Source organism: Harpia harpyja, chromosome 7 (genome assembly GCF_026419915.1).
Source record: "Harpia harpyja isolate bHarHar1 chromosome 7, bHarHar1 primary haplotype, whole genome shotgun sequence".
Classification (NCBI taxonomy): domain Eukaryota; kingdom Metazoa; phylum Chordata; class Aves; order Accipitriformes; family Accipitridae; genus Harpia; species Harpia harpyja.
This window is the reverse complement of record NC_068946.1, coordinates 25,869,097-25,882,503: the sequence shown is the minus strand read 5'-3', so window position 1 is coordinate 25,882,503 and position 13,407 is coordinate 25,869,097. Positions and strand designations below refer to the sequence as shown.

Below are 13,407 nucleotides of genomic sequence, written 5' to 3'. Positions count from 1 at the left end.
TGATTGTGGTCAAGTGATGGCAGAAATTTTTTTTCTCTTTGTCAAGCTGATTTGTAAACATTCTTCAAACAACTGCAGACAGCAGTGCCACGGCTTCTTGAAAGGAAAGCAAAGACAAGGAATGATTCCTCCGCACAGATGTTTTACAGTAACCTTAGACCTGTCCAAAAGTTATCTGGCCATCTCCAGTTGTCACTGCAAACTACGCTGCACACGTAGCCTCTTGGCAGCACAGTGTAATCAGGCTGTAATTTATATTTTATCTCCAGTGATGATAGCTCTTAAAAATGTTTTTGTGGTGTATTTGCTCTTTGATGCATGCTAAGCTCCTGTTAGCATTAATGGGAGCAGTGTGTGCCGGGAGGGGCGGGGGGAGGAATGGAGACGAGACACCTTCCCCCGCCTTCAAGTCAAGATTAATTGCGTTTTGCTAATGCTTCTGCTTATCACTTTGCATGGGATGGCAAAAGCAATGCACGACTGAAAGTTCTGTAATTTTTTGCTATTTGTTTTTCTTCCTGTTGTCTTTTTTGTCACCTTTTTGACCATTTTTGACAGTTTGGTCCTGGAGAAGAATTGCAGGATGGGGCCACTATTTCAGAGACGGGGTGTTTGTTCAGTGTCTTGCCATGTTTTCAGATCACTGCCTATTTCCTGCCCTTAAGCAAGGCGACCGCCTTAGAGCAAAGGGAAGCATGTGGCAAGTGTGCTCCAAAGATGTTGAAATGAATCACTTCAACCAGCTCACATTCCAGCCTGGAAACCAAACTTGCCTTTGACTTTGGGTTCCCTGTGGAACTCATTTCTCTCCTCACAGTTCTCTCTGACTCCCCTTTTGCGTGGCTCAGAGAGTGACTCGTACCTCAGACCTGAGAGATTCAGGACACAGGGTTTGTGTGATCCAATATTCTGGCTACGGTGGTGGTCAGTAGCAGATGAAGGGTGATAGGAAAGGCCGGAATATTTGGGGGATTTTTTTACTGCGTGACTGCTTTGTCTTTGCAGCTGAATAGGACCCAGGGCCGCTGGGTTACAAGTTGTTGTAGCCACCAGCTCTGGTTGGCTGGTGTGATCCGGCATGCATGAGACGGGGTACATCATATCACAAACATGTATTGTAATTATCTCTAATAATGGTATTTACTCATGTGAAGCAATTACTAAGCTGCATTGGAAAACACACAGGATGTGTGGCTAGCATTTGAGCTACAAAATTAAAAGAAGCTCAGGCTGAAGTTAGATGAAAGTGAACATATTTATCCATGTCAGACTTCCTACCATTTTGCACGCTCATATTGATTTCTTTTGACACGGTCTTCTTTTATTGAGTACCATATATTTTTTTTAAATCCCTTACCGATAACGGTACCTGCTAAGGGCAATTGTAAAAGGAAACTAAAGTATATTAAACCTGCCTGGAGTCAAAATGTAATCTAACACCTGTAGTCTGCAATTTGTCATCACTTCATAGATACTTTTTCTTTTTTAATAACAGTTTTGGATTTTCCTGAGTTTTGACCTTAGGATACTGTATAATCCAAGAAAAGCAAGGAAACTAAACCACAGTCTTTAACACAGCTTTATGGTGTCAAGGTGTGAAATCACCACTGTGAGAATGAACCCAAAGAAAATACTTCATTTGGAGCAGCAACTAGTGCTGCAGTGTTTACCCAAATGAATGTATTTTTGCAAGGGAAAAAAAAAAAGAGTAGTCTAACAACCACATTTTTAAGAGGAAAAAAAGGAACACAGGTGCAAATTGTAACTTCTGCTACAGTTTCTTGTACAGACATTCCTAGGAAACCTGTAAAGTGTCTTGGCACAGTGATTGTGTCTAATTAATGCTCTTAGCCCTGCGAGCCCTGGACTGGGAGGCTGTCAGGGTGCAAGCCTGTTTATGGCAGCAGCTTGCTCTGTTCTCTTCTTGCACGTTTCTGTATATGAAGAAAGAGAGAATGGGGGTAGGGAGTATAAGGCTGTTTGTTTGCATAGATAATCTGTCGCAGATTATTCCTGTAAGATCTGCTAAGAGGGACAGTGCCTCCTTCTAGGTATAAGACTTCTTTGCAAGGTGATGGAGGTTGTCTCTCAAGTAAACTCTTAACAGGATAACTAGGCACTGCCTGGGAGCTCTCGGCTTGCAGCCACGAAGTGTTGCAAATTCCAGCTACAGGTCTCAGTAAAATGCAGCTGAACACCTTGTTTAGGCTTGTCTTCCACCCTCCCTTTGACTTCAGCTAGTCATTGAGAAGGAGCTTTTCCAACAGGCTTGCTTACGTGAAGTATCTAGTGAATCCATTTTTGCATTGAGTCAAACTGGTGGCAAATCCTGCTGACCAGCCTTCAGTGCTTGTAAGGGATGTAATAGATGACTGGTGTTAGATGTACCAAACACAGGTACTGAACCTACATTTTGTAATGTGTGTGCATTCTCTCTGGCTTTTCTTTTGGGCTCCTTAAGCAGGCTAAAAACTTGCTCTCTTTGGCATAAAAGTCCTTGGTGCGATGCAGTGTTATGGCTGGCTATGAGAGCAATGTAAATGTGAAGGAAAGCTAAAAGGTGAGACCCCTTCCCACTGTGGAGAATAGAATCATAGAATCATTTAGGTTGGAAAAGACCAACCATAAACCTAACACTGCCAAGTCCACCACTAAACCACTAAGTACCACATCTAATACATCTTTTAAATACCTCCAGGGATGGTGACTCCACCACTTCCCTGGGCAGCCTGTTTCAATGCTTGACGACCCTTTCAGTGAAGAAATTTTTCCTAATATCCAATCTTAACCTCCCCCGGCGACGAAAAGGCCAGTCCATTCAACTTTGCTCCTTGTGGGTTTGGGTTATGAGAATTGGTACTGGCCAGCACACGCCTCTTGAGGTACCTGTCTGTGCTCGCTCTGTCCGTGCACAGAGGAAGGCGGTGTCTGCTCGACAAGGGCAGGGTCTCTGTTGCAAATGCACAGTCTTGTCTTCCAAGAATGTAACATTTTTGGTGTTTCTTGTGGTGAGGGGCACCTCATCATCTCAGCAAAACCTGTTGGAAGGGAGCGCACATGACTAATGCTGTCTGCAAAAGGAAGAGCAGAACCACATGACGAAACAAAAGAGCTTAGGGTTTTCATGTAGAAAGGCAGTTCCTGTTTCTAATCTGCTCCAACAGCTCTTCAGGCAACGAAAGGTGGCATTTCATGGAGCGAGCGTGGTCAGCCAGTGCCTCACTGCAGTTGGTGCCCGAGTGCATGTGTGTATCCCGCTCAAGCATCCTGCTTGGCTCCCCTTAGCGACTCACCATTTTCATGTGTCTAGTTCTAGCTAGAAAGTGGGTGGAAATGGAAACGAACATCAGTGGGGTAGTGAATCCATCCAAAATTAAATACAGTGCAGACACAGACTGCAATTACCTGACGTTCATCATTCAGTTTAGGTTCACTCACCTCTGTTTTCGGTGGGAACGCATCTGTCCCGGTCTGCCAAAGTCAGGTTTCTCCTGCAGGAGCGTCCCGAGATGTGGGGAGCAGATACGTGTAAAACAGTGCAGTGATCCCTCCCCCCCAATAATTCTTGGCTTTAGATTTTAGAAAGACCACAAACCCTTAGCTTATTACAAGTAATCCTGATCACTCCGTAATGATACACTACATTATATACTCTCCTAAACTTAATCATTCAATATCTCACTTCCTTCCCTGTAGGCATGTACTATTATATTTTACACATGGCTTCCAGCTGGTTTTCATTGTGGCCTTCAAATCATATTGTAGTACAGTGCGATTCAAGACCAGTCACTTTATCTTTAAAAGTCAACTTCCATCATACTTGTTTTCTTGCAAGTTTTCTACCAGGGCTGGTTAATTTGTTTGGAAAAGTGAGTTTGTGAGGTTAAAGTCTACCTGGATGAACCTTCATAAAGCAGCATCTTCCAGAGCTGCTCTGTTCTGAAACACTGAGAAGGCAACCATGCCTGTAGAGTTTAAAAATGAAATCTCTTGAAGGGATGGAAAAAATAAGTCCTGTGGGCATGGAAGGAAATCTATATCTTCACGTTTGATTTGAAAGTAGATGGGCAGTCAGTGAGGAGGGAGGGAGGGAAAGAGGGAGGGGAAGTCAGCTGCAGATGGTGGTGGCTGTGGAGGAGGAGGAGGAGGCTGCCCCGCCTGTGGCCGGGGAGCGGTGGGGAAGGGCACGGAGGAAGGAGAGGGGAGTGGGAATGGGGGGCACGGTGCACCTACGCCGGGAGGGGCACCCTTCCGAGCCCAGCGCCAGCTTTCTTGGGAAAAGGAAAGCTGAGCGTGGCCATCATTTTTATCCCTTCTCTCTGAAGCCCACCATACGTCTGGTGTTTTGTGGTAGATCAGACCATCATTTGGGGGGTTTATCTGCACTGGAAAATGCACTGCAGCCTGTACTTAATCACGGAAGATCACTGGGGTTTCCTTCTTTACAGTACAGAAGCAGAGCAGCACTGACCCAAAAACTGCAGTGTTACGGCAGGGTGTGCACAACAGTGTGTGAAGCCGGTGGAAATTTTACCCGCAGATTTAAGAGCATAATAATGACCCAAAATCTGAAAATCTGGAACTGCCAAAAATGGTTAGTTTCCTCTCTGAGGCTGCAGCATGCAGAGCCGGACATGAAGTAAGCAAATTGCCCAAATCGACCAGCGTGTTTTACAAATGTAGTTCAAAGCAAATACTTAACAAAAAGGTAATTTAGATCTCATATTGTATCATGTGCCTCAACAGTTGATCTGTTTCCCATAGAAAAGCATGCTCTTTTGTATTAAATAGGCCGTATTATCAGAAGGAAATACAAAAATGATGACAGCTTAAACCTGAAGGAAATTCTGTGCATTTATCAATCTCTCTGTATATGGGTAATGTTGTGTCGCTGAAAAATGTTGCATCGCTGAAATCCTTTGTTAATGCTGCTGGAAATCCAGAGCAAGTCCCCGAAGTTAGTGAAATAATGAGATTTATCTGTTGTAAGAGTAGCTTTAGTGTTTTGTATTACTTAAGAAAATGGCAAGTGAAATAAAATACAACGTTTTTCTAATATTTTACACTGATAACCCCTGGGCTATGTGTTTTCTCTTCTGGAGAGGATGGAGAGGTCACTCCAGAAAAGGAAGGGTTAAGTAAAATTATTCTTTCCCTCCCGCTTTCAGCCCTCTCTTTGGTTGATTGCTTTATAGATGCTGTAGGCATCTCTTCATCTCCTTCAAATTAAACATTTTACTGCTGCTGATCCTGTATTGTTGGATTTTTTTCATCATTATATTTGATTGGAAGTCTCGTAACATTTCTCAGGCTGGATCGTTTCTCATGCTATTTGTCAACTGAAAAGGGAAAAAAAGCCCACTTCCAACTCCAACAAGAATGAACTGAGTAATTCACACTCTTTCTGGATGTGTTTCTATCTGTTAGCTGCTACTTGAATTCAGCTTCTGATTAGCAATGCTACTTGAGGCTTTTCATATGACGCTGTCTGTAAATTCCCTAGCAGTTTATTTGTGGTGTTAAATCCCTTTTTTATTTGGCTGCTCTGGGCCTTACAGTGTCAGGGGACAGGACCAGGGAGCACAAGAGGGGAGATAATGTAGGTAGGGGCTGTGTGACGAATTTATGGGGCTGGGTCCTTGGCTAGTGTCGGCGATCCCGGCTCTGCCGCTTTCAGTGCTCCCTGCCGATGTAGGTACGGATCCAGCCCTCGACTGTAACCCCTCTGTTTGGAAACGTCAGTCCTTCTCTTTGAAAACAATCCATGGACAAAAAAGAAATCCTCAAAGAGCAGCTGAGCGATTCAGTTCATTGGAACATTATGCTCCTTTATTACAAGAGATGTAATAAAACATAAACCAGAATATCTGTCATCTCCATTTGAGTTTCTCCTGTGCCCCAGCTCCTTGGTTAGCTCCACGTCTATGACGCGCTGAGTATTTACGTGCTTGAGAGGAAAATGAATCTGTTGGCACCAAGAATCATTTGCAGCGCTTCTGCCCACCAGCGGCTCTGCCAGGAGCGTGGCAAGCCCTGCCTGTCACCGGTGGCGACACCTGCTTTTAGCTGACAGCGTGGAGCTGCCCTGAAGCTGCCTCCTTGTTCGGGCACTTTCCGTCACTGTCATGAGCATCGCTCCGTGGCGGCGGCAGCAGTGACCGGTGCAGCAGTCGGCGGGACGTGCAGTCGTGTGTCTGCACGTGCATGCCCTCGCATGCGCACCCGCTGCTCGTCGAGGTGCTGGGGACGTGGCGCTGGGTCCTGCCTCTGCGACCGGTGCTGAGCAGCAGCTGGAGGTGTAGCCCCTCTCGGCCGGCCGAGTGCCGGCGAGTGCCGTCGGGTGCGGCAGAGGAAAGGCAATCCCTTGGCCAGGCTGCAGGTTGGGTTGTTTTCACAGCATCTCCTCCAGGTTCGGCTCTCGGCCACACGTGTGCAGTGGGCAGTGACTGGGGACTTCGATGTGCTTTTCAAAAACTGTGACCGGAGGTCGCTGATGTTACAAATTACTACAACAGCAATGTTTGATGAAAGAAATGAATAAAGGGCTCTTTGGCACGTGGCCTTTTTATTTATTTGCATAACAGACTGATATTCCACAGCGGACTTCCCTCTTGCAGTAATAACTTGACTAGTGTAGCATTTTACTGGGGGCTCAGTACATGTGTAAAATTCAGTGCAAGTTCTCAGCACGTTTCCACTATTTATCCTTATTTTTTTCCCTTTAGAGAGCTTTAATGTAGTGTTGATTTTCTGGATGTTACAGTTTGCATCAAAGATGTTTTCTTCCTGGGTGAAGAGCCAGAATTCCCTTTTACTTGTGGAAGGAAATATTTATCCATATTGATTTTGTTAGCTCTGTAGCATTGAGTTCTAATAATTATATCCCTGCATCTGAAGAAACCTCTGGGCAAATACAGCCTGCAATCCTGTAGGGGATTTTTGCCGGTAATCTCTCTTGTATAGATTTGGTTTTAAAGAAAGCATATGGAGCTCCTCTGTATTTCTAACAATTCTGAGCGGGTATTTTTTCCCCTGGAATAAGGGCTGCACAAGGCCCTTTCTTAGTCATTTTAAGTGGCTGTTAGGAAGACTAAGAGCTACATATGCTTTCTTTGAACTTGCCGAAAAGGAGATACTGCTGGTGAAAATCTGTTACAAGACTGAAAAGCGTGTTTGCCCAGAGGGTTTCTCAGAATGGAGGGCTATAATTATTTGAACTCAGAACTCCTCAACTAGTGAAATTAATAGAGATGTAATACAGAGAAATCTGTTCAAGAGACACATGAAAGCCAGCTCTTGTGAAGCAACTGAGCTGACTACGATGTCACTCTTCATAGAAGGGAAATCTTAACAAATCTCTGCACTTTTATTATTCATTTTTTTCTTCCATAAAGCAGCTGTGATGGATTTTAATGCCAAATCATTATTCATGATAAAGTAGCACCTGACAATCCCACGTGTGACTAGGCCTTTGCGGTACTTGGCATCTTGTAGAAACGGTGAGAGTCTCTAGCCTAAAAAGATGAGAGGAAACGAGGGGGGAGAAGAGGAGCAGAGCAGGAGAATGACTTGTCTGAGATGGGACAGCTGGCCAGTCATCATGGCCACGAGACTGTAATACCTTTTGACTTCATTTTTATTTTGGCTATTTTATATTTCTTTTTTTTACTTGCATTTTGTATTTCTTACTTATTTTGTGGTTTTATGTTTATTTTAATATCACTTTCTCCTTTCAGTCTGTAGTTACTGGTAGAGCTGTCTTACAGGTGAGAAAGGTAGTGGAAAATGAATATCGATTAGTACTTTTCTTCACCAAAACAAAGTAGACCCTGTGTGAAGACCTGTACAAGTGCCCTTATCTCAGGCACCGTCAGCACGTACATGAAGTCTCTGTCTGTTTGATCTTGTAGGTGCTGCACAGACAGCAGTCCCAGCCTGCGAAGGAGAATTCCCCACCTAGAGAAGAGGCTCCTCCTCCACCCGCTGAGGACAGTTGTGCCAAAAAGCCAAGATCCCGTACCAAGATCTCCTTGGAAGCTCTAGGTATCCTTCAAAGCTTTATCCACGATGTGGGTCTCTACCCTGATCAGGAAGCCATCCACACCCTCTCTGCTCAGCTGGACCTCCCCAAACACACCATCATCAAATTCTTCCAGAACCAGCGTTACCACGTAAAGCACCACGGGAAGCTAAAAGAGCATTTGGGAACGGTGGTTGACGTAGCAGAGTACAAGGATGAGGAGCTGCTGACGGAGTCGGAGGAGAACGACAGCGAGGAGGGCTCTGAGGAAATGTACAAAGTGGAGCCTGAGGAGGAGAACCCCGACAAAAGCAAGGCGGCTCCAGCGGACATCGACCAGAGATAATGTGAGATAGGAGTGCGGAAAGCAATACATTGATCCAAGGATTTTCTGTTTTTATTTTTAATTTTTTTCTCCTTTTATTTTTTGTTTGTTTTTTTCCATTGCGCATGATCCATGTGCAAACCGAATGAATTCAGCATTGCCCGATCAGACATCGCCTTGACACAGACACTTGAGTGTTACACTTCCTACGTTTGACTGAAGTAATCATTGTAATCACATAGGATTATGCCTTCATTAATCTTGCACTTATGAAAGGGACATCTAGCAAGTAAATGGGAAGAAAAAGTCCTATGAAATCAATGAAGGAAAATTTACAACTTTGTGTGTGTATATATATATTTACATAAAATATATATATATTAAAATTGCATGGGACGGAACTTTACAAACTGAAAGTATAGACTGTGAAATGAGTTCTTTAAAGATGAGACTTGTTTATGTATTAAAACCACTTCACAATGAGTTGCTTTGGCTTTTTGATAAACTGCCGTCTGCTCTCAGGGTGTGGTGACTATTTTTGAATTCCTATTTATTTTCTATGTTTATCCCTGATTTTTTTTTTTTTTTCATTATTATATGGCTTCCTGTCTGGCAACTTGATGGGTAATTTTTGAGGTATGTATTTAAAGACGTAAATCAACACTGCCAAAAAAAGAAAAGAGGAAAAAAAGAGAGAAAATGGAAAAACAAATCAGGGCACCTTAAAAAGAAAACTAGTAAAGTACTTTAAACACAATGCACACTTAAAAGGATACAGCATGTTCCACTCTCCAGACAGTCCTTTCCATAGTGAACAGATGAATTTTCATGGGATTCAGAATGACTAAAACTGAAATTCAGTGCGTAGAAGACTTGTCCATTAACGAGGTCTTTATAGAAAGAGAAGATAATGTGTTGAGATTTGATGTATGGAATTCATACTATGAACCACATTTTACTGTGGATTTTATTTACCTGTTCTCTGTTTCAGATCTTAACATTTATAAGCTTCCTTCTTGTTGCTTTTTGTTTATACTGAGGTGAAACACACGCGCGCACACGCACACACGCACACAAGTGTAAAGTTACATTGGGACACAAAATGCCACAATCCCAACAATTCTGTCCAGGTAAATTGCTGGCAGACTGAGGATTTGCGTTGCTGACTTCCCATTCGCCCTTCTCGCCAGCCTCCCCCGTGTTTCTGTTTTAGCTGGGCTTCCTCCGTGTCACGCGTTTTGTGCTGGTGAAATGAAGTGTTTTCAGCTGCGGGTCCCGGGGGCTGCAGCCCACCTCCAGTGCACGGCGTCCGAGGCGCGGGCGCTTCCCGGCCTCCCTGCCGTGGGGGGCCGCAGGCGCACAAGGCCCTTCGCACCCATCCGCGTCCCTGTCGAAGGGTTTCACAGCGACCTAGCTAGCAGCTCCGTTACATAAAGCAGAGCTAATACTGACTGACTCTTCCATGGCATGAGCACTAAAGCTGCAATCTACTATAGCGTCCACCCGTTCTGAGGCATCGTGTCGAAAGAGACACCAAGTAGCATTTACTTTTCACTTCCATGCAATGATTTCCGAGACAAGACCTCACCTTTGCTACTCTTGCAGCTGGATTGATTTCAGGCGCCTGTTCAAACCGCAATCATAACCGTACCAACAAGGCTGCTGGGTTTTTTCTTCCTTTTTTCACATGGGCTTTTCATGTAACCTTGACAAAGACCTCATGCAATATCACTTTGAAAGTTTCTTTCTGTTTACTACACCAGGCAATGTAATATAACTGTTAATACTATTTATATATTTGAAAGGTATAAAAGGTAGGAGTTAAAAACGAAAAACAAACCTCTACGTGTAGATATTTACTCAGAACAGACAATATACAGGGAGAAGACGTTGCAATACAAGCTAATTCTAGCTGCTCAGTAACCTCTGGAGTTTTTAAGGGATTTTTTCAAAACTAATGTTTGAAACGTAAGAGTATCTCTGCATAAATTTCATATACCTTTGCAAAATGATGGTGGGTTGCTTACTCAATGCCCCTTTTGCTCTTCATCCTTTATTTCTGTAGTATGCTGCAGCTTTAATCAGAATTTCAATGGTTGCTGCTTTATGTTTCTCTCAGAGCTACTCTTTCAAAACTGTCTTCTTATCCTGTAGCTGAAATCACTCCATACATTTGAAAGGAAACTGAATTTTACCAAGCTACGTAAGGTTGTTCATCTGATGATGGCATCAACATTTGGTATCTTTTACACTTCAACCAAAAATTTTATTAGGTATTTTTTCAATGCTGAGTCTTGCCTTTTTATTTTTAATTTCACTGCCAATTTTGCAGTGGTTCTAAGTGAATCTGTGGGCATTTTAGCCTGTGGTCTTGCCAGAACTTTGCGAATTACAATGCATATATGTCTATTTATTCAATATCCATCATATAATATCTATTTGGAGAAAGAAACTTTTCTTGTAGTGCCTCTTAACAAAGCACAATTTTCCGCCTTTTTTTGTGAAATAAAAAATAAAAAAAACAAATTGTGTTTTATTGCGGTATCAACAATGTGAATAAGGATTAACATATTGTAAATGTTCTTTTTTCCATGTAAATCAACTTTATCTTTGTTATCACTAAGTGATAATTAATTTTTAACTTATGTGCATTGTTAGGCTGTTAGAATTTTTTGGTTGTTGAAATAAAACGCATTCAATAAATATGACTTAATTTGTCAAGTAATTTACTGGGCCTTTTTCTTTGCTGAGTTCAAGTGGAACAAGGTCTGCAAAATGGAGAGGGCATATTTGCATATTGAAAAAAAGAGTTGATCGGTGTTAGTGGAGTTTGAAAACCTGCATAAGCCCCCTGGGGTCAGCACAGCTGACAAATCTCTGTCACCCAGGACTGATCTGTTGTGTAACTGGCTTTTTATGTACACACGTGCACACGCAGAGAGTCTCCAACGGGATCAGGAGGAGAGTGTGGGTGCCATCAGCCTGTCGGAGAACAGACTCAAAGCACACACATAGAGATCCACTTCCAGGCTGCCGTCTTCTTTTGCTGGTAGATATTTTCTGTTTATAATTAAAAAGCCACAAATGACTGCGTGTCAGGAAACTTTTGGAGCACACATGTCCATGGTTAATGGACATAATAAAAGGCTTTATTATATTTATAGCAGGGCATCCTACTGAGTGTCTAGAGGAATGCCGGAAGGATTGATGTATCTGAGAAATGTGTGAAATGATTTTGGGGAGAATACAGATAAATGGAAAAAATTGCTCAAAATTCTTAAGCTAACAAAGTGGTGAGTGCCTGGATTTAATCCTAGCAGACAGATCATATACTGCACGTCAGGCTTGAGTTGTCTAGGAATTGAGGTAGAGCAATTTTTTGAAGCTGGTTTTTTTTTTTGGTAGTTCCAATGCAATAGTTCTTCTTTTCATGGCTTATTCACATCCTATATAAAATACCTATGCAGTCCCTTGAGGAAAAAAATAAGGGGGTGGGGGTGGAAATAACAGCATTTTTGGATATCCAGACACCTGCTTGTCACTTGAGTTTCCTGTTTGTATCAGGAAAGGGCTGTAACTCAGAACACCTGGAACCTGGCGCTGGTGAGCTGCTTCTGGTCTGAACTGAGGGCACAGTCCTGATGCACAAGGCATGCAGGCCAGGCTGGGGTTCTGCTGGTCTTCATGGGCGTAGGAGGTGACAGAGGGCATGGACTGGCCTTCGAAACTGCGCCTGCACCCCGGGCAGATGCTGTGAAGGTGCTCATGGTGTTGGATTGGGTGTCCTATTCTGCCTGCCAGTGGGACAAGAAACAAAAGGAGAAGCAGCTCTCACTTCACTGATAGACAATTTTATACATGTGCACTGTGTCTGTGTGAAGCTAAATAATATTTAGAGAAAGACACACTCACACACACATGTATATTTTAATTGGGGGGAAAAAATCCTATAAACATATGGGTTCTTGTTCCAAACCGTAAAAAAAAATCATTTAATAGCTGCTATAGCAGAAATGTTTCTATTAATGCTTCTACTTCTCTATACTTTACATGCTACTGCTCCTATTTGTTGTTCATGTTTTAGTCATCCAGACATATGTATTTCCAATTTCAAACCTGTGTGAGTGAAAAATAAACATTTTAAGATTAGTTTAAAATGGTTTTAAGATTATGAATATACTGTCTATTGCCTGAAGTTCATCCTTGCTTTGATAAAAGTATCCATTACTTAGTAACCAATTATTTGCTCTAGACTAAATGGATTAGAATCTTTCATTGATGAAATTTTGTTTCTATCCTGAACCTGTTAAACATGGAGGATAAAAGCTAGATACATTTGACAGTGAGCAAATGGCATCTTAAAATCATAAACGAGTCATTACAAAAAATCTCCACTTACAATATAAAATGCAGTGATTAATTAAAGATGCAGTTTTAACTTATTTATAGCCATTAAAAAAACATACCAGTTTTAACACTGAATAACATGAGCCAAGTCATCCAGGGGAGAGATGCTGGCAGCCTGAGACTTGGGGAGCAGGCAATGTGACAAAGCCAACAGGGAACAGCAAATGCAGGCCACCCTTGAAACCTTTGGAAAAGTTCACAGAAGCAAGGATGGAAAGAGGTGGCTCTGGCGTCGCTGCCAAGATCCCCTTCTTTTTGCTCACATACAGACAGTTCAGGAGTGTGAAAGCCCCATCTCACTGCGATGGCAGGAAACCTGTGTGCTCACTGCTTGGCTGTGGTGCAGACGGTGGGGAGCTTGCCAACTGGAGAGTGTGCTGTGGGTGAGTCAGCCCTACCTCAGGCAAAAAGATGATACGGGTGAGGGAGAGACAGCAGCAGTTCAAGTGCAGATTTCTGCGCTTCCAAAATTTTTGGTTGCTGATGGCCAAACGCTGGGCTTGCTTGACTGGTGGGTGTGGTTCACTGCAGTCGGGGGGAATAAAGGTAGTAGGAGGCAAGGTGAGGCTCACACACTGAGCTGGTGAGCTGTGGCTGCTGTTCCTGTCTGGTTTGACTGTGTGAAAGGCTGCCCTGCTGCTGAGCACCTCACCTC

General features: G+C 43.1%; 1 protein-coding gene across 2 annotated transcripts in view; it reads left to right on the top strand.

Annotated features, from left to right (window-relative positions):
* SATB2 (SATB homeobox 2) overlaps window positions 1–11,044 on the top strand; it is a 137,880-nt gene extending 126,836 nt beyond the window's left edge. For both annotated transcript variants that reach the window (XM_052793306.1, XM_052793305.1), the window contains exon 11: window positions 7,911–11,044. In XM_052793306.1, coding sequence (XP_052649266.1) covers window positions 7,911–8,366 — 456 coding nt within the window. In that variant the 3' untranslated portion in view covers window positions 8,367–11,044. The remainder of the gene's footprint in view (window positions 1–7,910) is intronic.
* Window positions 11,045–13,407: the final 2,363 nt, after the last annotated feature.